This window comes from Calonectris borealis, chromosome 10, assembly GCF_964195595.1.
Source record: "Calonectris borealis chromosome 10, bCalBor7.hap1.2, whole genome shotgun sequence".
Taxonomy (NCBI): Eukaryota; Metazoa; Chordata; class Aves; order Procellariiformes; family Procellariidae; genus Calonectris; species Calonectris borealis.
In genome coordinates, this window is record NC_134321.1 from 14280770 (window position 1) to 14306767 (window position 25998).

General features: G+C 46.6%; 1 protein-coding gene across 5 annotated transcripts in view; it reads right to left on the reverse strand.

Moving 5' to 3' along the window:
* Positions 1–25998, reverse strand: part of FLNB (filamin B) — a 73328-nt gene that overhangs the window by 19249 nt on the left and 28081 nt on the right. For 4 of the 5 annotated variants that reach the window (XM_075158965.1, XM_075158966.1, XM_075158964.1 and 1 more), the window contains exons 5-29: positions 24300–24418; positions 23479–23556; positions 22518–22680; positions 21054–21251; positions 19206–19343; positions 17852–17978; positions 17153–17289; positions 16604–16797; positions 16133–16246; positions 15466–15609; positions 14999–15122; positions 14587–14747; positions 13930–14020; positions 13506–13675; positions 11218–11335; positions 10232–10494; positions 9018–9615; positions 8613–8786; positions 8071–8233; positions 7523–7683; positions 6215–6382; positions 4567–4690; positions 4149–4305; positions 2242–2431; positions 106–353 (exon numbers count right to left, since the gene is read on the reverse strand). In XM_075158965.1, coding sequence (XP_075015066.1) covers positions 106–353; positions 2242–2431; positions 4149–4305; positions 4567–4690; positions 6215–6382; positions 7523–7683; positions 8071–8233; positions 8613–8786; positions 9018–9615; positions 10232–10494; positions 11218–11335; positions 13506–13675; positions 13930–14020; positions 14587–14747; positions 14999–15122; positions 15466–15609; positions 16133–16246; positions 16604–16797; positions 17153–17289; positions 17852–17978; positions 19206–19343; positions 21054–21251; positions 22518–22680; positions 23479–23556; positions 24300–24418 — 4322 coding nt within the window. Of the gene's footprint in view, positions 1–105; positions 354–2241; positions 2432–4148; positions 4306–4566; positions 4691–5516; positions 5607–6214; positions 6383–7522; positions 7684–8070; positions 8234–8612; positions 8787–9017; positions 9616–10231; positions 10495–11217; positions 11336–13505; positions 13676–13929; positions 14021–14586; positions 14748–14998; positions 15123–15465; positions 15610–16132; positions 16247–16603; positions 16798–17152; positions 17290–17851; positions 17979–19205; positions 19344–21053; positions 21252–22517; positions 22681–23478; positions 23557–24299; positions 24419–25998 lie in introns of all 5 variants that reach the window. The other variant, XM_075158968.1, reaches the window with a different exon arrangement.

A 25998-nucleotide genomic window follows, 5' to 3' on the forward strand; every position in this document is an offset into this window, starting at 1 on the left:
ATAAATGCCTAAACAAACATTTACACACAGAGTTAACCTATCACTAAATAAAACGTGGCAGCAGGAATCCGAGTGGGAGGTATTTTCGGAGCAGAGCTGGCTTACCATGACAGTGAAAGGACTGTTGGGAATGTCCACCCCACCAAAGCGGACATAAATCACATAGGTTCCTGGTTTGGCGGCGGTGTAGAAGATATCGTAAGTCCCGTCCTCATTTTCAACAACATCTGCTTCAGCTTCTGTCCCATCTGGCGTCAGGACGGTGCACGTCACTTTTCCCTTCCCTGCTGATTTGGCGTCTACCACAAAACCAACCTCCTCACCAGTCTTCACAGTGGGTGCAATTCCAGGACCTACAAGGCAATTTTCGTTACAGAAAGCGTTCAGAAGACAGTTTTCCCAGGCAGGCCGCCTGCGAGGCGCCTGGGAAGCACGGCACCAAAACGCTGGACCCAGGGACCCACAGACATGGTTTTGGGAGCAGCTGTACAAGAAGGGACGTTCATAGTGTTGGTCAGCACAGCGGCACGCAAGAGCTGGCCACCAGCTTTCCTTCTCTGCAATCAGAGAAGCTGGATGAGAACAGAGGGGAAAAAAAGCTAAGTTTGAAGAAAGCAATGCCTTAACCCGTACTCTTATCATCATATTCCTTTATGCAGAGCCAAAGGCACTATCTTCTGCCCCGGCCAGCGACTCGGCTGTCACTGCTTTAACACAAACCTCCCTGTGTAAGCAGCTATAAAAGGGCACGGCAGCAGCCATGGCCATGTTTCCTCCTACGTTACCCACAAATGATTCTCCACTGTTCTGCCACACATCCCAAAAAAAGAAAATCATGAAACAATGCCCAAATTGTAGCAATCGGATCCAGCCTGAAGAACACTGTGTTTAAATGAGAACTATTAAGACTTATTTGCAGTACATATTTAATACTCTTGCTTTTGACCAGCACTTGTTACCAGGTAAATGGCTTGTTTTCAAGTGGCAACAAACCTGCCATTTTAATACCTTGACAGTATTCCAGCATCTACTCCTACAGCGATTGTATTTCAGCTTTACAGCAGAGAGTCAGAGGCACTTCTTGGAAAGCGGAAATTTAAGCTGGCATCTGAGAGTAATCTCCTTCACAGTTATTTTGAACAGTTAGCGACTTGAGTTACTTGGAAGAGTATCAGATTCAGCCATTAAGGACTCTTTTAAACAAATCTTGAAGCAAAGGGGATACCTGCCGCTCTGTGTTTTCCATTGTGCCAGGAATATATTTCTGTTTAAGCAGGCTTGAAAGCAGCCAGCTGCTGGACAGGCAGCGGGTACGCTCTAACTGCACCATGCAGGTCAGCACAATGCCCAGACACTCTCACAGGTCTACAACCACAGATTAAGTTTCTCTGTTCAATTTGGTCTTGCCTCATTTATTTATTTATTTTAAAATCAGGGGATTTAACATTCAGTGGCATTCTTGTAACTAGTTTCTGTCACTTCTGCTCCCTGCCACAGCCTCCGGCTGGCTGGGAGGTGGCAGCGTGCCGCGGTGGCCAGCCCAAAGCCGCGTGATGACCACCCACCCTGAGAACGGGTAAGGGTCGAAGCTGTAAGTGTGCTCCTACAGCAACAACTTTGGACTCCCTCCCCTACACCAAGGCACTGATTTTTGAGGCAACAATTTTTTTTGAGTTGTCTTATCTTTAGGTTGTCTCCTTCCACCCACGCCTTCCAAAACTCTGTTCAGACCCTGGCCAACCTTGACCAGACAGAAAAGCAGCAGAAACCTCCACTAATAACACCCAGCCTGAACAGGCTTTGCTAATGCAGAAGCACACGGCCAGCTATTCACATCCTCAGAATTAATTCTGTTCTTGCTCAGAAGGAAAAGCTTCTTGCAACACTCGCAGTGCAAGGAGCATGATGCAGTGAAAATGCGCAGAGGCGTTATTTTTAAATCAACCTCACTGCTGTTCTCAGCAGGATTTATCTAGGCCAAAATAAGCATCAGACTTCAGTTGCATCTGGCTGTTTGTAACAACCCAGGCAGTTTGAAAGATTTTGCTAAAGACTGCAAGAGATTCCTGCTCACCTGCAGGGCGGACACTTCTTTATCTTTAGGAAAACCCCTCTTGTAAGAGGAGGCACATTACACAAGTCTCTAGCATCTTCTACACCCACTACATCAACTGTACCACACTCAGAAGGCAGCTTTACACCAAGTACAAACAACAGCAATAGAGAGGAGCCAACACTCACCTGTGGCCAAACACTTGCTGGCATCCCCAGCTGGAGATGCCCGGATCCGATAGGGAGAGGACGGGATATCATCTCCACCATACTTCACACCAATCGTATAGCGACCCGTTTTGTCAGGGACATAGGTGACTGTGTAAGTGCCATCCTTGTTGTCATGAATGTCCACTCTCTTGGGTTTGCCCTCTTGGTCCTGAGGAATGCAAACCAGAAGATTTAGGCACTATGAAGTTAGTTATGAATTCCTTTAGCAGGGCAGCAAATCTGTTCACAACCATATTTAGATCGTCTCAAACAGAGAACTGCACCTTTTTGAGGGTTAAATATATTTCACTCACGGACTAGTACCAGGAATAGATTATTAGGAGCAAAAAGGTATCAGACCAAACAAACAGTGCTATCATTAACTACCCTTTGTTTGATACGAGAATGTTTGTACGATGCAGCAAGCCATTTTAATGAACTTTATATTAATATTAATTGTAAGAAGTTTTAGGCTTCATTGTCATATTGCTGGTGGAAATGAAGACGACTTCCCAGGTTCCTGAGGCACAGATCGGGAGCCAGACTGTGCAGCTCTGTCCTGACAAAGCACTGGGTAGCTTTGGCCAGCTGCTCCCCGAAAGATTTGAGGTCAGGGGGAAGCATTACTGGAGTCTACCGCCAACCCTCCTGGATGAGGCATCCAGCTCCTGACACCCTGCAAGGTCTACAGTTAAAAGCAGGTCTATGTAGTCCCTTCAAATATCATTTCTACACTGAATACAAGAATTATAGAGATGCATAAACAACAGAGATTGGAGCTTCAGCATCAAGCTTTCATATCTACAACCAAGATCAGCACTGTGCATAATGTTTCCTCCCAGCCTCAGCTTTCAGTGCAACTCATCAGCTGCAAAGTGTGAAGCATTTTAGAAAGTCTTCCAGGCCTCCTTACAGGGAACCGCATGTTGATCCCATTCTGTATTTTACGACTTAACACGGCCCCGTGTACAGTATAAGCTGCAAAGGACCCGAGATTTTAGGTACAGCACTTTTTTCAGGAAGGCTTGTGAAATGTTTGACATTCAACAGCTCAGAACAAGAAGCAAACAAGTGCTGTGAGGAGGACCACCTATGCACTCCCACCGTGCAGGACTTGTGGAACTTGATCTTCAAAGCCACAGCCAGGCTGGGAGCTCTGATAAGCGTTTTGGATCCTTTAAGAGCACACTTGCATGCCAGAATAAAGGCAACTGCTTTGCTGCACCTGAGCAGACAGCGGGACAGCACAGGAGCAAGAATGCAGAAGGGCAAGTACAACCAGCCATGCCATGACCTAGGCATGCCAGAGCTGAGAAATGGGCGTTATGGCCCACTAACCAGAGACCTTTTTGCTGAGGCCACAGAGTCCTGGCACCAGAAATTTCAGGAAGAGCAATAACAAAGTCAAATAAAAACATTCCTGTAGTATCTCCTTAAGCAGCTTATAACTTTTGGCAACCTTGAGGGAGACTTTTTTGTTAATTTATCATCATGTAATGCTCAGCGTGGATGTTATTTCATGGCCTTGCTGAACTACACTGCCAGAAGGCTGTCTCCATTTTGAATTCCAGCATTTTCATAATATTACAAGAAACTATTTATCTCATTTTGGGCATTTGCAGAGTGTAAGGTTAACCAAGAGCTAAATATAGCACGGGTGATGAGACAGAAGTCTCATAAAAGCAGCCTCAAGAGCTTCACAAACGCAGAGTGCAAGACCTTCCTGTACCAGAGCTTAAGGTCCAGAGCTCTGTACCAGAGCCTGCAGCCCAGTCTGCAGGACACTGGGTATGTCAGGGTACAGCTGTGGACGCTTCCAATAGGAGCCACTCGTGCCCACTTAGAACAACGTGTTTCCACTCCTGCTTGGTTTTGTAGTTACTTACAGTGATCTGTACAGCCAGAAGTCCCTGCCCGGCATCCTTAGCATCCACAGCGAACTCCACAGGCAGGCTGGCTGGTATGCCGTAGGAACTGAGACCTGGTCCGCTCGCCGTCACTTTACTGGCATCGTACGTAGGAAGCACCTTCACCTTGAAGGGACTTAAAGGGAAACCCGTTATTGCCCCCTCCTCCTAAGTCAATGGCTGACAGTTACTGCAGTACACGCTGAGGTGTGGATACACCTCCCCTCGGCGTCTCTGCTGTAGCTGCAGCAGGCTCAAACCACCGCTGAACCCTGAAGTCGTGCAAGGAGCTGCACTGGTTAAGTTGAAAGGACCACAGCTAGTCCTTAAACGGTGCTCATGCGCTGGGAGAGCACGATCAGGTCATTAAATCTTCAGTTCGTCTTCATCACCTTACCTGCGAGGAATCTCTTCATCAGCGTATTTGACAGAGATCATATAGGGTCCCTCCTGCGTAGGGGTGTACACCACCGTGTGGGTTCCATCTCCGTTGTCTACTACATTAACAGGCTCCACAACTCCTAAAAAAGCAACAGACAATTTCCTCAGCTGTGCTATTAAAACTCAATTCCTCACCAGTCATTTACTGCACAAAGCTCCAAGAGGCATTGCTCATTTACAGTTTGCAACAAGCTAAATTTCATTTTTTTTTTTTTAATGAAGGCAATAGGCATGGATCAGTGATCAGTTTCCCTTATTTTGTATTCAAGAGCCATTGACTTGAGATAGATTTGTTATCCACTGCTCTCTGCGCTCCCGTCTTCTCGCTGTAAACAAAAGCTAGCATGAAAATACTGGAGAAAAATCTGCCTTTCTGTACAGTCCAGGTCAAGAGCAATTGCTCAAAATACACTGAAGATCTTTCGAGACAGAGAATGAGTAATGGTTATAATTGCCTGAACTGTCATTTACAAGATTATATACTGTTACTGGGATTCACTGCACAGAATTGAGCCCTAAAGCCAGCTGGTGCGTAGCATTCACCAACTGAGTCTTTCACAATCAGGTATTTGGAAAGGCAGGCTCGCTGCCTAGGCAGGAGAGCCCTGCAAACTGCCAAAGTCCTAAGAAAGCAGGATCAATTATTTCAATTTGCATTAAGCTAAATCTACAGCAGATTACGTGACATATCGGTTCATATCAACACACAAAGCAGTCTACAATTACAAGTCGGCTTTAAAACACAGGAAGGATTAGCAGTAAAGCGAGCGCAAAAGAAACGTATAGTTGCCATGCAAAGCCTAAAAGCAACACCTTTGGTTCCCACTCCCTCCTCCAGGTGATTCTTGCTGTTGCCAATTGGATTTCCGAGAGCCAAAATTGCCAGTAGTTAGTGAGAGTTCAAACCTGTCTCAGTGTCACCCTTTGGATCACCTTTAAAGAAATCCGAAATCGCTTTCAATGGGGAGCGCCATCCCTGGGAATCCGTCTCATCCACTAAAATTAAAGAAGGGTTACCTGAGGGGCACCCACACCAGCGTGACCTGACACTCGAGTGGGGAAGCAGCTCTCGCCTCCCAGCAAGGTGAGACTTGCAGCCAGAAGGTACTCGCTGTCGAGATACTGTGCCACTGAGACACAGCTTCCTAGGTTAATGCAAACATCATTAACGCTATCGCTTGAGGGCCTTGCTGCTCTCTGGGGACCACTGAGAGGTTCCACCATGTTTCAGCGACTCCTGCAACCCAGTGACACGGGTTTCCCAAGTCACCATTCGCGTGTGAGACTTTGGATTTACTTTTTGATGTCTAGATCTAAACCACAATTGTTCACCAGTGATGGTTACTCACGTCACTTCTCCCAGCTCTGAAGATTAGGATAAAGACAAAGACGCTGCCCAAAGCAGCACTACCTAGGACACAGTTCTCCTCCTTCTACAGCATGACACGTGGGTCAGCTGTCGAAGTGCACACGCTGGATGAACAGGAACAGAGGGAAATGCTCATTCAAGTGGTATCACCACCTTTGCAAGCAGGGCCAGGACCATGTTACCCACACAAACACAGAGATGAGGGCACAGCTGGATGGAGTACTTCGGTTCTTACCTCTGGGTCCTGCCACCACCACCTCAAGGGGTGCTACTCCTGCCTTGCTGGTGTCTACAGTGAAGGACTGTGGGATTTTGGCTCGAACAGCTGTTCCCAGACCTGGTCCTGCTATCTTCACCTTGCTGGGATCCACAACATCCTTCACAGGAACCTTGAAAGGACTGCCTGGAAGTTAACGCAGCAAATGTTAAACACCACAGAGTTAACAGTTACAGGAAACCAAAGCTCTTTTTCCCTACTTTTCCTTGGGCTTTTTTATTACTATCCCTCAACCTCAGGCAGAAATTACAACCCCACAGCCTCCACGCTACTTCGCTGCTTCTGCAAAAGCCAGAATTGTAATGATGGTGCTTCTACATTTTCACTGTCTACTCAACAATTCAGTTGTGATCCATCTGCTCCTCACGCCTCAGAAAAAAATGCATGAAAAACTAGAAGTGCAAACAAAACGTCATGCAGGCACTTGTTTCCTTCATATTTTACGAAGTTCAGTATGTTGACAAATAAAACGGGACCAATGGGAAAGAATCGGCTCACTCACAACGTCTAGGAAAGAATACCTAGATGTATGCTGTACGACAGCACGTAAGGACTTGAACATTGCATCAAATTGTGTCTGGCATTTAGGAGCATTTAATTCTTGGTATCAAGCAAAATATCCTTCTTTTAATTGTGAACTGCTGGATGCCAGATGTGCCTGGAACATTCCTTAAACCTACTTCACTTCAGCTTAACGTCCAGTGCAAATGTATACACAGGTAAATGCCTGGTTTAGGAAACAGTTACTATGCTTTCTGCAGTGACCAAAACTTGCAGTGTTTAATATAATCCCCATGACAAGCTCACCCATTAGACCCTCTTACTGCAGAACAGTCTTGAAGGCATCCACATACCGAAGGGCTATTTTCTTGACCTCATGTATCACGCACCACTTGTGCATAATACCAGTTATTTGTCAAGGCTAGCGTCCCTGTCCCTGTCCCACCCATCTGTACCCGCTCTTTTGTTCCCCCCGGTGGGTGCTACAGTCTCAACGAGGCTCCTCCACGTCCCCACAGAGGCCATTTCAGAAAAGAGAAGAGACTGCAGCCCTTCCTCAAAACCACCGCAGCACAGCACAAAGCGCTCCACACCTCCCTGCAAGGAGTGAGGAACAAACGCCACCGCTGTTTCTGCCTGAATTCTCAGGAAAAGCAGAAAGTCAAAACCTCAACATCCCCCAGCACGAGTGAGATGCAGCCAAGGCACCAAGTCCTTATCTCAATGCCTTCCCTCTTCTGAAAGCCACTGAGCAAGAGCTCTTACCAGGAATATGCTCTCCCCCATACGTGATGTTAACGTCGTAGTCTCCTGGAACATAAGGAACATACTCGGCGCTGCAGCTCCCATCTTTGTTATCTTTACAGCTAATTTTAGACTCTGAAGGTCCTTCAACAGTTATTCCAAGGCCACCAATTCCTGCCCCTCTGCAAGACAGAAACGCACATTGTTAGAATTACCTGTTTCTAACAGCAGCTTCATCGCCTTCGCATGCTCTGGCTGCATTTTTACCCTTAGTGGAAATGCAGTAACCTGACTTCTGATGTCCAGCCTTCAGCGTGCTCTGGCATGCAAAGCCGCTCAGCATAACCTCACTCGCATTTTCCTAGAATTTTATCCTCAATCACTATCAACCCCTCATCTCCGCAGAGCAGAGTGCTCAGTACACGATGAGGTAGCACACGCAGTAATCAGAAGGACAGAGCTTGGTCTTTTTATAAATGTTTGTACTGGGTTTAGCATCCTGCATCGCACAGCCCACTACACCCCTCCCTCCCTCAGATATTCCTTAAGGATCACGTAGGTCCAGGTACCTGGTGACAACTGAAAAGGCGTTTGGCTGATTTGTGAAAGCTTCTTTGAGTCCGGGTCCTTGTGCCTTCACGCGTGATGGATGGCAGCCCTCCGTCACGTTCACTCTGAAGGGACTGTTTGGCACAGGCACGCCATCGTACGTTACGCTGACTGTGTGCAGACCTGTTAAGAGGAGGAAAACACGTCCTGAACTCCCTAAATATTCTCATCACTTAACATCACTTCTACAAGATGCTACAGACTTAAATGTCAGTATATGGGTAAGAGCTTCCTCCTGCATGTCACAAGACTTCGCTAGTGTTTCATAACCAAGATGCCATCTACGCACTGTTCTTCTGAAGCCAAGTTACTGTAAAAGTCAGTTCTTCAAGTTAAAATAGAGCTACTTCCTGCAGAATTAGCTCCTCTACTAGCAAAAATCTTGCTAAGATGCCAACAAGTTACTGGCAGACCTCAGCAGTTTGCCAAATGAAAGTGTCAGAAGAGCTGCTTGCTCTTAGTTTTCCCCTCAAGTTAAAAAAAAAACAAACCCAGAGGTTACCCTTTTCAAACGGCGTGTACTCTACTGAATACGTTCCATCGGCATTGTCTTGCATGAGACAGTCCGTGGGAGAGCCGGACGGGCTCGTGATCTGCGTCCTGATGTGGTCACCACCAGCCTTCGTTAGAGGTCGAGCATCCACAGTGAATTCAGTTGTAGCTTCTCGGAAGACATCTGCAGGATACGTTTTGAAGAGTCACTTCAAGAACCGCATGTATTTCCAACGATAAAACATTTTGTGAACCAGCATGATAAACAACTCATTTGGGAACATAACGAAACACCCCCGTCTGAGGGTCACCATGGGAACACACAAGGCTATTGCAACTTTTAATGCTCAGAATACTCTGTGCAGGACAAAGACCCGCAAGTCCTACCAACTCTGATAACAACAGTTATTCTCACCTTTCCCTTCCACTCCTGGCCCAAACACTTTAACTCTGCTTGTGTCCACAGCTGGCTCCACTTTGACCCGGGCTGGGAATTTAGGCACTTGCTCTCCTCCGTATCTCATCTTGATCGTGTACATGCCAGCCGAGAGCGGCACATACGTTACGACATAGGTCCCGTCTTTGTTATCATCGATCTGGACCTCGGCTTTGGAACCAGCATCCGACACCATGTCCACCCGCAGGTCCCCGGGACCTGCTTCCGTGCAGTCGACGTTCAGCAGCCCTGCCTCACCTACTTTACCACGTTCCAGACCCGGGCCCGTGGCAATGACTTTAGAGACATCAAACGGCACTTCTATGTCTGCCTTAAACGGCGAACCAGGAATGTGAACTTCTTCGAAGAGGATGTTTACGAAATACTCTCCAGGCTTCGTAGGCAGGTAGGAGACGGAGCAGGTTCCATCGCCGTTGTCTGAGCACTCAATTTTAGCTTCACACGGGCCTTCTACTGTCAAACCTAAACCTCCAGTTCCTGCCCCTTTGGTATCTATTGTGAATTGGGCCGGTTTTCCAACAAGGCCCCCTCGAAGACCTGGACCGTGAGCTTTTACCTAGAAGAGAATATGTAGTGAGCTAAACTCATTTTTTTCATGTTATTGCCAGCACAGACTGCCTAGTTAGACTTGTTTGTATATGGGACTCAATTAACAAGCTCTTAAAAATACACAGAAAGCAACGTCTCCTTTGCCACTCTCCCAGTTTTACTGTAAAGTATCTCTCCTCCAAAGAGGTTTCTAGGCAAGGATATTCATACTCTCACCATAGCTGTTTTTATATAGCCATGGGATATAAAAGGTAGAAACATTAAAATATTTGATAGCTGTACACACGTTTTTCTTGAAATCTATTTCCTTAGAAAGAAGCATCTCAATTAATACAGTCGAGATACTCATGAGGCCAACTTCTATTAAATTATGAGCAATACTTGTATTTGCCACACTATGCAGGATGCTTGCAGTATTCTTAATTAGTTCAATGTTTTTTCAAATACAGTGTTATAGGAATGACTTCCACGAGTCACGGAGCCTGCAAAAGGAACGACTCAGCGCTCCGAGTAAGGATGTTCCCAGGTCTGGTTTGGCCAAAACCAAGGCAAGTCTCATGCAATAACCCACAATTCCGTTTTCAGGCATCAATTGCTGTTACAGTCCTAAACCATTCACTTACCTTGGAGGGGTCTGGAGGTAGCGTGGCCTCCACAGTATAGGGGCTCCCTGGGATCGGGTTGCCATCGTAACTCACATCCACCACATACAGTCCTTCTTCCCTTGGGATGTATTTTGCAGTGCTGCACTCCTTACCCAGAACCGGTTCCACCAGACATGGCACAGCTTTCCTCATAGGACTAGAAATACTAACATCCAGTTTACCTTGCCCACCAGCTCCTTTGGTGTCAATTACAAATTCCTGATCCTTCCCCACTTCCACTCCTGAAAAAGACAAAACCCATATTACTACGTTAATTACTACGTTAAGTACTCAACATCAGACAGCGCTCCAAGAAGTCTCTCATGCACATACCACCGAGGGAGCAAGCACTGGCAGAGCCCTGCTCAGTCTGCATCCCTCTGCATGCAAAAGACCCTGCCAAATTGAACAAAAAAATAAACAAGTGCTTTGGTTAATTGGAGCTACAAAGCTACAGTGCTAAACAGGCCTGTCAGACATGGCCTGACATTATCAGAAGCTCATTTCAGGAACGCAACAATATTTCACAGCCCTAAGTTCTTCCGCTTTTAGAAAACAAAGAGACTGTATGAATGACACCGCACTGTAGCAGTTACATACATTTGAACAAACAGCCATCTAGCCCCAAGGAAACCAGATTTCATCAGCAGGTGCCCAGCCTGGTGAAGAGTCCAGCTCTGTTCACCACAAAGGCCCAAACCCCAACACATGCTTTGTCCACACTGCTACGTAATCTTTGCCAAAATAACCCCCAAAAAATCTAAATTGAAATTCAGTCCTCAAGAGGACCAGCTAAGTCAGAGTGGTCAAGCTGTAAAGTTGGAGCTGGTTGATCGCCAACTGTAGCAAGCTAAAAAGAAGATTGTTTTGCCCACTTCTGTTCCAGCAGGACATGCTGGCTATCGCCCAGATTCAAGAGACACTTCAGAGGCAGGCTATGGGGCTTCCAGCCCAGAGGTACTTACTGTTTTCGAGTCCATTGACTTTAACTTTGCTTAGGTCTAGCGGAGCAGCAACGCCCACAGTGAAAGGGCTTTTAGGGATAGGATCACCACCGTACGTTACCAAAACCTTCATTGGACCCTAGTTGGAGAATTTACAAGTTAGCTCAGTTCCTCACTTCATACAGATGCACCAACATCCGAGCAGTACATAACCACTTCACCTAATCCATTTTAGCTGACCACAGCCAAACTTATTGGTTTATGGACTCTCAAGCTCTCATCCCACTGCAGCCCTTCAAAGTATTAAATGGTTTTTATTTAATACAGGAAGAGAGAAAAAGACAGTTCTTTCCAACATTTAATTAGACTATATTCAAGCTGCCTGGCAAAACCTCCGGCTCCGGCTGGCTCCCACCCTCCCGACGCTCAGACCCGACAGCTGAATGAATGTCCCAGTGCTCCAGACCAGGTATCCCCTTCCACCGCACGGAGAGGCCAGGCCAAAGCCAAGCCTGCAAAGAGGCTGTATTGTTACAGCATCTGAAATACCAGGGTTTTAAGCTCTACAAGTCAGAAAGATTAATGCTCTTGTATATTTTGGCTGGAATACCACACAGCCATGGCAAGCTCCAGCCCACGATGTGTGCTCCTTTTATTCTCTCCTACCGCAGTCCATATTTTAGCTATATTCACTGTTTGCTTACTTTTCGTTCTTGGCCGGTTCAGCTCCCAAGTGAAATAATCATCGATGTTCCACACAAGCTAGTGAATAGCTTCCATGATTATTCTTGGTTGTTTTTAGAAAACACACGCACGGGTAGCTGTAGCAACACCGCGAGATAGATAAGGCTGAGCAAACAGCATTAAACCAAGGCTCCTCTGCTGCTGACGCGGCCCCTCAGGAATTTAACTACCTAGCCCTTCCTCCCCCGGCTCTGAAGAGTCCAGAGTCTCATTCGTAAGCTACTGCGTATGAACCTGAGAAAGACAGTGTCCAGGAACAACCTACACACTCACAGCCTGGAAGGACAACAAGGCTACTCTAACTACTGTGCAGTCTATTTTCATCTCCTCTCTTTAACCACTGCTATCTGTGAGCATCTCCTGTAAGCCCACAGCTCCTCCGTGACCCAAGGTACTCCCCTCCAGATGGAAGGCCCAAGTGGGAAATCTGGTTTGGGCATCCCGGCTTGTTTCACCACTGCTTTTCACGTAAACATAGCAATCTGGTACTGCTCACGCACACAGAGCTCAGACGACTTTGCTCCCTTCTGCGTACCAACCCTGACTGAACAAGCAAAAGCTTCTCCAAACAGGCACGCCAGCCACATCCTGAGATCATGCAACTGCTTTATCCAAAAACAAACGCTAGCTCTATGGTGCTTCCAAGAATGCTAATCCAGCATTATCAGATGAATAATGCTGCAGTCCTCCATATCAGTCAACTTTTATACAGCTACATTCAAGGAAGCTGGTGCAGATGACCGAGTAACTCATGTGTTTGTTCAGCAGAACCAGAGCAGCAAAACACTTGCACCTCAGCGCTACAGCACCTACGTTTTCAGAAACACATGAGATTCGTGCATTCTGGCATTTAATCACCCTTTACGAACATGCAAGCACAGCATAAGGAAAAATATTCCTAGTTATTAGCAGCTTCCACTTTCAGCTCTTTAATGGTGTTGCTAGGAAGCATCTGTCTGTGAACCAAAACGAGGTAGACTGAATTTTTTTCCAACCTAAGGGCAAACCTTAAATACAGACAAATACTTTGATATATTTAATCTGCAGCCCAGCCTCCCTCCTCAGCACTGACTCGTTCACGTTCCTACTGGGGAGCTGCTGCACCATCACCCAAACGCTGTGCTTTTTGTCCTGCTCTGGTTTGCACTACAGCTCCTTTGACAACAGCAGCTTGTGAGAGGCAGCACGCCACAGCCCGCCTTCGCAGGACCGCAGCAGCCCAGAGCAGCTGGTGCAGCAGCCAGCTCCATTTCGGACCCCAGGAAGGTTGGCCATCCTTCCCCTTCGACTGGTAAGGTGTGGAATGACAACATGAGCTGTGCGCTACTGCTTCAACATCTCACTCGTTCCCAGAAAAGGAAACGGTGACAAGCTATCAATAACTACACCAGAAAACTGCATTACTGCTTTCCAATCCCAATTGTCCTGCAGGCTTTAGGGATCCTGGGGAACAGGACATCCCAGCAAGTTTTATCCGCTCGTTCCTCTGTGTACGGGTAACCAGGGAGGGAGGTGACGGCAACATGAGCCTTTCACTCGTGTATTCCTGCAGGAGTCGGACCTACCTGCTGTATTGGAGTGTACCTAACAGTGTGGGAATAGTCATAGTTGTCAATGATATCCAGATCTGCCACTGCCTCTCCCGGCACTGGGCTGCTGAACTGCACATCCAGCGGCGCTTTTCCAGCTCCCTTGGTGAACACAGTGAAGTGCGTTGGCTTGCCATTTTCCACTCCTGAAGAAAAATGTTAATTCTAATTTATGCAGAGCTCGCACATAGAAACTCTTCCCAAGAAGCAATCGGTACCTATAAAGCCCAGTCAAGCAAAATGCCAAGGGAACTGAGTCATTTCCAATAGCCTGGCATCGCACCCTGCTGTATCCAGGACTGCATCGCTGCATCCCAGCAATGCTCAGCCTGGCAGTGGCTACCCCGCAACAGCCCCTCAACATCCAGCACTGGCCACACCATCACAACCCAGCTCTCACCAGTTTTGTTCAGCCCAGGTCCTTCAGCTTTCACTTTGCTGGCATCGTGCGAGGGGTCCACTTTAACTCTGAACGGGCTGGCAGGAATTTCCTGCAAAAGAAACACAGCTCTAAACATAACCAGGTCACTCTTCACTAGCTGAAACTTGACAGATAATCATTTTAAGATACTTCTGCTTTAACTCCAGCACCATCTTGAGTAAAATTTTGCCTGACTCAAACACTCTGCTCTGCCTTACTGAGTAGTATCATTCAAAGTCTAGGGCAAAGTTAACAGCTAGACAGTTTGCAAGGGCCTCTCTCCCTTTTATTTTAAGGAAAATTTATTTTTATTCCCATGTTCCTTGGAGAGTCACTTAGGTTTTCTATCCTTTAGAAAGCAGCTTTGCCCCATCACTGAGACCACGCTCATGATGCCAGCCCAACACATCACGTGCTTGAACTTCAGTGTCTCCAGCCAACCCCTCTCACTTGTGTACCTTCAAGTACTACAAAAGTGTTTTTAGAAACAGTGACCAAACAAAGTGCATCTCAGCTGAAACAGAAGGCGCCAGCTGTAAACTGCCCCAGCCAGCTGTGAACTGGCACGTGCTCGGTGATCAAAGAGCAGATAAACAGACTCTAGAAACATCAGGTTGTAAAACAAAGATTACAAACCTCTCCTGCAAAAAGCACTTTAATAGTGTAGCGCCCAGCGGCAGGTGGTGCATATTTCACTGTGAACGTATCATTAGCGTTATGGATGATGTCGAAATCTATGTCTTCTTCCTCATCGCTGACCACACGAGCATCACACTTAATTCCAACACTGACATCACCTAGGAAAAGCAGATGGAGGTTTTGTTACTGGACGGTACAGACATTGCTAGGCAAACAGCCAGCACATTCCCATTTCCAGTAGCTGTTCAAGTCACCACGTTAACTGAGGTAACAGATCACATCACAATTCATGGCAATGTTCCGCTTCCCAAGGTTTTTCCCATGAAACAAGGAAAACCAGCATGAAACAGTACAGAATCCTCCCCCTTGCATGTTCTGATACCACAGCAACAGCCCAGCCTGCCTTTACCTTCTCCTGCATCTGTGCAGTCAACAGTGAAGTGGGTTGGCTCGTTCGCTTTCAGGCCAGTTCTCTCCACGCCAGGTCCGAACACTTTCACTTTTTGAGGATGACTCCCTTGACCTATAAGGACCTACACGGATTCACAAGGGTCAGAATCACACATCTGTGTCACGCTCGTGATCACAGTGAAGTCGGAGCATTGCTTGGACAGAGGCTACAGGAAAACAGTACCAAACCAAGAGTGAATTGCCCTGACTCCCCCAGGCTACAGCTGGACTGATAGGAGACCTCAGACATGTGAGCTTGTGAAAACAGAAAGCTTTTTTCAAATGGATAGATTCCTAGAATAGGAAGCAGAAGGGCACACCTTGACGTTCACAGAAGGGTTTCATCATCCGAGTTGTAATGACAAGTAGTTGTGAGCACGAATGTCCTACTTGGCTAGAACTAGTAATATCCACCTCTGTACTTACCCTAAATGGGCTATTGGGCACATTGGCTCCTCCCCAGACAACAGAAATTGTATGTTTGATTGGTTTAACTGGCACATAGGAACAGGCAAATGCACCATCAGACTTGCTCTTTATCTGGATATCGATAGGGTTTCCTTCTCCATCCTAAAAAGCAGTAATACAAGAAGAAGGTTCAGGTACTTTAAAAATGTTTGTATAGTTTGAACAACCCAAGACTGTTCCAAAATGTGTTTGTTTCTTCCCCTGAACTGCAGCTCAGAAATACTGAAGAAACACGCAAATTACACTCCTTCCTCATCTAACACTTGTTCATTCCTAACGCCATCCTACAACACGTATTTTAACAAGCTCGCCTGAAATTCACAGGCTCAGAGACACTTCGGGTGCTTCCAAACGACAACTCCAGGAAATTACAGCTTGCTTTGCTGAGGAGACTCCAAGTAAGGAAGCAAAGCCATGTATTTCATATGCCAGGGAGAAGTCACCTTGTCTTGAGTTAGGTTTGTTGCTTGAGTACATTACACAGATCAAAGCACAGAGCTTTGAGGGAATTACACATGCCCAGTATTAAGTGGTGTGTAAGCGAGTAGAAATACTCAAGGCATTTTTCTCAACAGTATTAAAGCCCTTTTGCTGAAGTTTCACATAGCTGCCTTTGGCTTTTTACCTGCGCATACATCTTCAGAGGTGCTTTCCCAGCGTCCTTGGTTTCAACTGTGAACTCAGCAGGATTGTTCACTATACAGCCAGTCCTCTCCAAGCCTGGGCCATAAGCCTTCACCTAAAAAAAACCACCCCAAGACTCTTAGCTTGCAGTTCAGAAAGAGAAGTAAAACTAAGTGATTTATTTCTAAAGACCTTCCCCTTCCCACAAAACCCATGAAACACGGGATACAAGTAGAGGCTAGTGTGAAAGTTGAGAATTTGCACTAATTCAGCAAGTTTTCATTACATTAAACCAAAACCACAATAGTGTAATTAGAAAAAGCTGAGTAATACCTGGCTGGAGCATGGCAAATTCAGAGCTTTAAGTAGAGGCAGCTTAAGAGTCAAGTCTGTTACCAGAAGCCTTCAGAAACATCTCTACCGTAGTTATACCAAAGACGTGTTATGTCATGGGTGAACTCTTACACATCACCTTATCTGGGTTGAAGTCTCCTGAAGCCGGTCGGATGAAGGCCATGTAAGGGCTGTCTTTTATGTCCTCATCATCGCACATGATGTGCACAGCATATTCACCGGGCTCTTTGGGCCAATACTTCACATCACATGAGCCATCGTTCTTGTCATCACACTCAATTTTAGCCTGAGAAGGGCCTTCTATTGCAAAGCCTGAAAAAGGAACAAGTAGGTTCCCTGTGTTAGGTTTGTGGTGGCTGCTAACTTAACACCACTTCCCCAAACTGCTTTTTACTAGCCATAACCATGCCTGATGCTCTCTATCACCCTTCTTCAGCAATGTAGGAGATAATCCAACATTCCCTTCTGGATCTCATCCCACAAAACCACAGATTAACACTCTCCATCACGCAAGTTCCTGTCTCTCGGACTTGCCTTTGATACTCTGACATAAAAATGTCTTACAGACGTGTTTTTTTTACTGCTGGGAAAGCTATTGTTTCTCATGAGTACGTTGCTAGCGTTGCAATATATAAATACTTCAAGCAAACTAAGTAAAGTAACATACCAAGAGAGCCAACTTCTGTGCCGATGGACTCTACCACGAAGTCAGCCGATTTGCCCACAATCCCCTCATGCAGTCCTGGCCCCCAGGCTCGCACTTTCTGAGGACCTGCTTCATGACCCACTTGAACTTCGAAGGGACTACAAGAGAAAAGCAAAGCATGGGATTAGAAATGAGGACAAATACAGCATCTATGGTTTTCCCCAAGCATTTTAATGAGGCTTTACATTGGAGTTCCCAAATTAATAGATGCTATCATGTGGTGGCACAGTGCCCAGCAGACTGTCTTTCCAGCAGAGAGGGCATCGAACCTGTCATGTGCTTACATCTTGCACCACAAATCCCGAGTGTCAAATACTCGGCTTGCACTGCTTGCTGTAGCCCTAGACACTACAATAACAGATCCCCTCAAAAACTCACAGCAACATCCAAGCTGCATGATCCACCAAGTTTAATTGTTTTTTGTACTCATCATTTTGGATTTAGCAAGACTGATGCGAATCACCCTTCAAAGCTTTCCCAATATAAGCCTCTGCCGCCCTAAAACTGCCATAAACTGTCGATAAACTGTCACAGCAACCGCTTGCCACTAACTTTGTCCCCCCCAGAGTTTCTTCAAAGGTCAGCGTTGCTTTAAAAGCCCACCAACTACACAACCCACCAAAGGGCACAAAAACTCCAAAAAAGCTACTTCTAACTCACCTTTTTGGGATGTTGTGCCCACCCCATGTAATTGTGACAACGTACTTCCCTGGGGTAGCTGGATAATATTCAAATGCATATACACCATCCATAAAGCCTTTTTGTTTCACCAGCTCCTCCAAGCCCTCTGTTGAAAGATCAGTTCAGCATTAAACTTAACAGCTTCCATCCTGCCTTCAATTACTCAGACAAGTTCATGTTTTCTAGTATTTATTTTAGCTTGCAAGAATAAATTTCTTCCACCAGAAAAAAAGGAGGTCAGGTTATAAGGGAAGTTAGTTCTGGTTGCCCTCTAGGACAAAGACAGCAAACACTTCCAGAAGAAATACAGCAGAAAGTATTTTAAGTTACCAGACTTAATAGGTTCCCTTGTGTTTTATTTTCTTAGTCTGCAGTATGATGCATGTCATATGTTAAAACAAAAAAGCTTAACATTTGTCAGACTTTGCAACCACAAGTATGCAGGGAATGCCTACTTTTCATTTTCTTCAAGATGAAGAATTTAGGGAGAAAAGCTTAATACACTAAAATTTACATCGATACGTCTGTTGCTTCCCCCCCCGCCCCCAACCGCATTAAGCCACACAGTCAGAGCACTGTGCGTGTGGAGGAGGTGAAGGCAATACAATGCACCTTTTAATACCGTCCCAGCCGGGGGGAGGTGACCGGCTCACAAGTACAACACAACACAAGCTCAGCAGCTCCCCGAGAGCAGCAGCACAGCCACCGCTGCTGGCAGCCTCAGCAGCCCGCTGCACCAGCCAGCGGCGCCGACGCTCCCATCGCCCCAGCCCGCCGTGGTCCAGGCAGAGGGCCACATCCAGAGCTCAGGACACAGCAAAGGACCTGGGGACGGATCCTGGCAGGAGGTCTCCATGTCAGCCTACAGGTGCCCTCAACCCTCTCCTCCCTGCTCCTATGCCCGAGCACCCAGTGCAGCCAGGAGGGCTGCTCTGAGCCAACCCGAGCGTTACGAGAACAGGATTTCCACCCTGCCAGAGACCCTGGAGCGTGGCTTGCTCCCACAGATCAGATGAAAATGCAATGCGAACCCATAGAGCTCAGAGGCTGCGGCAGGCAGACGCGTGGATTTTCTCAGTTTTGCTAACTGATATGCATTAAAATGTAGACTAGACCTAAAACCAGGTGTAATCTTACGCAGCCCTGCAGATCGAAACCTTCACACTAGACACAAAGTACTAGAAAACCCTTCTGAAATTTGGCTTTTTATAGTGACACAAATCCCATCAGTTCCATCAGGCCACCATCTCCTTACTGTTCTTCCTTTTTGGAGTCTCCGCTTCCCCCCCTTCTCCAAAATACATCCACAGCACAAATTCACCCGAACACTTACTTGGTCCCTTTATAGTCACTCCGAGATCTCCGCTCCCCGCTGCTCTCGTATCAACCTTGAAGTCAGCCTTTTCCCTCATGCGGACACCCTTGGGCTGCAGACCTCTACCAGTGGCACGACAGGCGTTCGGATTGCAGGCTGCAAGGGAATTTCAGACATCAATACCATCTTTGATTCTCAGCATACATGTAGCCTAGCCAGCCTGGAACAACCTTTAGTTTAATGTTGACTCAGGGCAACCACAGCTTAGCTTTCAGCACGGGTTTTAACGTTATAGCATTAAGGCAGGCAGACAAGAGTCTGCCCAGCCGTTCTCTATGTCCCATGGCTTTTGGGCAACAGCGTTCGGTGCAGCCAGGCAACGCCAACTCCCTACAGGGGCCATTTTTTAGAATTAAAGCAAATGTTGAAGCCCTGTTTCCAATTTGATGCCGGTTATCAATACAAAACTTTTACACGGCTATCACATACAGATATTCACCGTACTGGGCACAGTCTTCTTGACGCCTTTCGCGTTGAGAGGCACACTGCAGCATGGGGTGAAGTTTCCCGTTGCAGATAAGCCCCAGTGAACAGTATTATCGCGCTGTTCTTTCAGAAGCACATGACTGGAATAACCGCTATTAGCAAAGCTGAGTTCTGCACGTGCTTCGTTAAGAGATGTCATATCAAAACCCCCCGCTTGTTGCAGTTCACACTTTCAGAAGCAAAGTCATTGAGCCCTCTGCAGACCGAAGCAGCCATGGGTAGGGGCAGTAGGTTACATATGGCTGAGCTTAATATTCCTTGACCCCTTTACTCCAAGTACTTCTCCAGGCCTGCAGAGTGACTACATAAATAAGTAACGCGCACTTATGAAGAGTTTTCGTTACACAATCCCAGCTATCACGTGGTCTTCATCTCCAGAGACCTGAAGGGTTTGAAGAGACTTACAAATAATCACAGCTTCCCAGCAGCGTAAACCCAACATGCATTTCCCCAAAATACGCCGTGCTTACAGCAGGAGCACAAGTCTGCCAAGCAGCTCGTTAGGTTTTCACTCATTTCAATAGCTTACAAGGTTTACCCTCACCCCTGCAGCAGCCAACATCGCTCCGCGTCCTACACTGGACGGTGTAAGCAGAGATCGCATGCCATCTGCTAGCTCTGAAACCTCGGTGGGAGCATACAGGAGCATGCCCAACGTGGAGCGGGAACGGCTCGCAGAGCCCTTACACAACCGAGCCAGGCAGTCGTGGTTAAGCCGGTTTCACTGACTGGGTCACACACCACTTCAGTTCGCTGGCAACTTTCTTCCCCAACCCCAACAAAACCAAAAACCCTTTTGGCCGGGACAAGCTGCAGGCTAGAAGCTTACGAACAGCAAACATGACAGAGCATCCTGCACACCTCTTACCAACTATGAAGCCATTAGCAGTGAAGTCCAAAATTCCACAAATGGAGGGTAGCTCAGGAGAGATGAGCAGAGATCTAAAAGCGTAGGAGCACGTAAGGATGGAACAGAAAGCAAGTTAGGTGTCAGTTAAGGAGGAAAACAGTAAATATAGTAATTTGAGGAACAAAGGTGGAAAACAGCAAGACACTGCATAGCTGCATAAAACACTTCAAAAAAAATACAAAGGGCGGCTTAACGTTCAGAGGTCTAGGCAGAAAGGAAACTCTAGCAAAAGCAATATTACTGGTAGAAAGCACTGTTTTACCCTGTGAATACCCAGGTGACCCACTGAATCAGGTCCAATATGTTGAAAGGTACAGAGAATGTCCAAGGCAAGACTCAAGCATATTCTGTCATCACATCCAAGGAGAAAAGTGGCCATCTACATTTAGGTGCATTTTTAAAAAGCATACCCTCTCCGACGAGAACAGTGCAAGGAGTTTTGGGAATTGCCTCCCCAGCAAAAGTCACTCTGACAATGTGAGGACCAGCTTGAACAGGTTTGTAGGTGCAACGGTAGACTTGGTTGCCTTTGTCTTCTACTGCAACTTCAGCAAGGCTTCTCCCCTGAGGATCCTCCACTTCCACGTTCACGTCACCCACACCGGCACCTGCAAAGGAAACAAACCCAGCTGAGCCTTGCCTTCCCCGCAGCAACACGCACTGCATTTAGGATCACGGCCGGCCGTCCTCTGCTACCATTTCTAGGCACAGCCTAAATGTTCAGCTTCTGCTGACAGCAACCAGACAGTCAAGTGGGGAGGGGACAAGACAGGATGGTGGCATCTCCATGAAGCCATCAAACTGACAGGGCTCTGCTGCTCCATCCACAGGGTTTCACAACAGTACTAGGGTACTGCATACACATACAGCCTGGTTACCCTATTGCTACCACCCCGTAGCACCTCTATCACAGACTAGCCCACAACTTTACCAGTCAGTTCAACCTCTCGAGCTTTGAAGCGGTTTAGATTAAGAGCTCGGAGAATGCGCATGCTGGTCTGGACAAGGATCCTTCTCTGCTGGACTATACATATTCACTTTTGTTCAGACACCTGCTCCTCTCACGTTTTATTCAACTCATCATGCAACAAAAACAGTTTTCCAGATACTTTCAGAGGCCAGACATGTCTTTACATGATTCACACCACTCCCTCTCCCAATTAGAGGCTGCACATAACACTTCCCCTCACTATAACCACATTTAATTTTATTTCTAAGCACCCTCAGGCAGAACGCAATTTAAAATATGCTACTCAGCATATTTCAGTGTTCAAATACCTCAAGTAACTGCCCTAAGTAGTTTTGCATTGTTCTAAATGAATTAGCATTTGTGGCATCTTATTGACTCATTCCTCTAGGCTACAGCATTGGCCTAATAGCAGGCAACAAGTCACATGATGGAGATGCCCTAATGAAGATAGTAGCCCTCTAATAATTACAATAGAGGTTGAAACCAGTTCGTCATTGAAGTATGAACTCAAAGTAGCACTGCGGCAGGTTCTTTCTGTAAAGCTATATACAGAACACATTAAGCGTTTACAGTTTACTCACTCCTCATCCTTCAGAGGTGGGCATTTCACATTCCTGTTTAAAATGAGTTGGGGGAAGAAACCAGCCAGGAACTTGCCTGCTGCCATTCAGCAAGTTCATGGCAAATTTCTGGGTAATGCTTAGCACCTCCCTGCCCCAGCTCAGCTCCATACTTCAAACGTTTCCTCTGAAGCCTCCAGAGCAGCCTGGCTGTTAGTTCACCTCTGAACTTGCCGGGGCTGCAAATCCTCATCCACTTTTCAGTTTGTTTATTCCTCCAAGGCTTAGGTTCTCCTCACATTTGAGGAAGCTGCAGGATTTTGGCACTTGTTCATCCTGCTTACCTGCTGTGTAGAGGTCAAAGTAGGTAGGCTTGTTGGCAATGTTCCCTGCTGCCTCCAGTCCCGGTCCCTTTGCTGTTACTTTGCTTGCATCTCCCTGGGCTTTGTCAACGTTCACTTCAAACGGGCTCTTTGAGATGTGCTGCCCGGCAAACAGGACTGAAACCTAGAGACAGACAGCGTCAGCTCCAACCCACCGGGCAGAGGCAGAGCTTTGTATCACCATCATGTACCCAAGCGTGGGGTCAAGCACCTGCGTTTCCTAGCACAGAGAGTCTATGCCTCAGAGGTGAGAGAGACCATCCATCCCACAACCTTCATCCTGTCCATGCAGCGTAACTGCTGGCCACCTCCTTAAAGTGCTACTGATCATGGGGTCAGCCACACCAGCAGGAATGCTTGAATCTGGATGTGCCAGTAGGAGGCAGATCACCATCTAGCAATGAAGTGGCAGCAGAAGTTGTATTTATCTTTTCAGGCTGGATGGGGGGACCAGCCACTCAGGCAAGTGCCAAGCAATGGGATCACCCATCATAAACCTGCTTCTGCAGGCATCTGGGGACAGAGCTGGGTGGGGAACCTTCTCTGCAAAACCCCTATGGTGTACAGTATCATCAGCAAAGAAATGCCTTATAGAAACAACCCGGTACTTTGCACCTCTGTGAAACCCACAAAACTGGTTTCATGAGCTGCAAGAAGTGGCCCCACGTGAGAGGAGAGCCAGCTGTAGCACTTGATACCCAAACAAACACTTTCTCCCAACGCACACCCCCTTCCCATTTGAGAAGGGGGCAGCCCAATAGCCCAGATGGAGAATTAGGGCCACATCAGGTCACCTTTTCTTCAGGATGCCCTGAGTGGCTATTACGCCATCAGTAAATGGGCAGCCCTCGGGGGCTCACGTTAACAACAGGCAGAGCAGTGCATTTAGCAAGAGAATACTCATTACTGACACACAACCTACCTTGTGAGGTCCAGTAACCCTTGGCACATACTGAACTGAATAGGTCTTGTTTTTGTCACTGGACGGTGTTATCTTCGCCTAGGAGAGAAAACACATCCATCGTGGAGCTGTGCCTACGCACGCCAGCCTAAGACTTTTCTGGGTAGCGCTTGATACTGCGAACTATTTCCAGAGTCAGCAATGTCAGAGACGTGTTGCTGTGGGAGCAGGGATTCTTGCTACCTCCTCTTCTCATAAGGAAAAAAACCCATTGGTTTTGTGTTTACATGAGAAGCAGCAAGCTACCTTCTCCCCACCCCAGCCCTTTCCCTTGCTGTTAATTGCTCTACTAAGGCAGGCCAAAACTGAGGAGACATTAAGTCCAACATACAGCTGTATTCTTCTGGAATGTTGTAACATGATCAAGTGCAGCACTTGGATGAGAAGTTTCTATAAACATTAAAACCAGCATTTTAACTCAAAATGATTCATGGCATCTAAATAGCTGCTTTAGCCATTCTTGCAGAATGAGTAAGGGCAGAGAGTGATTTAGTGATGTGTGTTATCTGAAAGCATGTCAGAATGTACTTGGCCAGTCAAGCTAAAGCACTGCGACTACTGGACACTGGAGTTGTGTTCCTTAGTTGCAGATAATGACTTTTTTTTCAACTTCATCCAGTAAGGCAATTATGAGGAAAAGCTTGAGGCCTGCACTTTTGATAGATGGTATTTTGCAACTTCTTTTTAGATTACTTATCTGTTAAGACCTCACTTGTGAAAGGTGAAGGTTACTGCAAAAACTTCAGCTTTACTTTTCCACACAAAATATTTAATATACGTACCTCCTCTCGGTTTCCTTCTGGATCCTCTATGAAGACCATCAGGTCTCCCTGCCCAGCACTGATGGTGTCCACCGTGAAGATGGCAGGCTGCTTCACCATGTTCCCGTGAGGCTCAATCCCTGTGAGACAGACACAAAGCGGTACAATTGCTGTTACCTACAAAACTCAAAAGGTAGTTTGGAGGCTACCCACAAGCTGTCCAACCCGTCCTCCCACACAAGCCCCCAGCACCAGCTTCCCCAGGCTGCTGCATGACACCTCTTCACCAGCTGCCCAGAGCACCATGCTCACAATAACCCTACTCTGACAATACAAGCATTTTTAAAAATTGGTTGAATCATTGACACGCAACTCTCAGGATCTCCTCATCTCAGGATCTCTGGCCGAGTTGGGAACCTGGCATCTGGTTTCAGTCACCCCGTTTGTACTGAGGGTCAGCCCCACCGCTGGCGAGTGCCCAGCCGATGCTGACAGCGAGCGGGGTATGGGCATTAGCTGCTCTTTAGGAGCTGCTCTGCTTCACACAGCTAAACGCTGCAATGGTGCTGCAGTGCAGGAAGGGCAACCAGAGGGGCAGGAGAGAAATTTTGGGAAGCGTTTTGGTAAAGGCATTACCCTAGAGCCAAGTGTGAAAGACTTATTTAAGCGAGACAGTTCTTACCTGTACTGTCCCATTTTACTCCATTTTTAGAACTCAGCTGTACATTTATCCCATTTATTATTCTTTGAAAGCTGCTCAAACTACTTTGCCACTTTGAACACTCTACAAATGGCACGCAGGAACCTCTTTAAACCACGAAAATCCTGCAATTCAGTGCCACTTCCACTTAATTTTTAATCAGAGTTTCCTTATTCCTCAGCACAGGGCCTGCTAGAGCATGCATTTACCAGCAGGGTTTCATCATCTCCCTATACGTAGCCCCAGGTCACGACACCTGTCACGGTGGTGTCAGACTGAGTGGGTGGAAGAACTTCCCAAAGTTGCTGGTTCCAGACTAGCCCAAACATATATACCCTTCCGTCCAAGGGAATGACTCCTCGGCTTATTCATAAAACCGTGGGCACTACTGCTCCATAGCACAATTAGTGGAAAGTGCAACGTCTGATAGATTATAAAGGAAGTGGTTGTGAACAACAGAATTCCTGAACTTGTTTATCTTCAGAAAACAATAACTTGATAGCAATGCAAGGAAGATCATGTTTTTACTAGGAAATCTGAGCATTCTGATAAGGTGTTAACAATTGACATATTCATCCTTTCAAACTAAGCCCTAGATTATCATCTAGCTTAAACAGCTATAAATTCTCTCTGCATATCTTCAGTCCACCACACAAGCATGAGGATATGGTATTCGAGTTAAGTATCCCTCTTTCTGCAAGCACGACGAGAAGGATTGCTTATTCTCAGAAGACAGCTGCTAGTCACAGCACTTTCTTAGCCTATGTTTCATCTTCTAGATTTTACACTCTTATCAGAGGTCTGCTTTGGCTGTTAAATGAGAACTCATAGTGCATTCCTGATGATCTGCACGATTCTGTACAGTACCTCTGCAGAGTCATTTCACATCAGGTCTACACACAGCATATCACCACAGTGTCCAGGCTGGTATGCTGTACAACTAAGACTCATGTTGGGAGGTTATAAGCAACTTACAGAGAAAAACAATAATAAAAAAGCTAAGACTGACCCACTTCCACT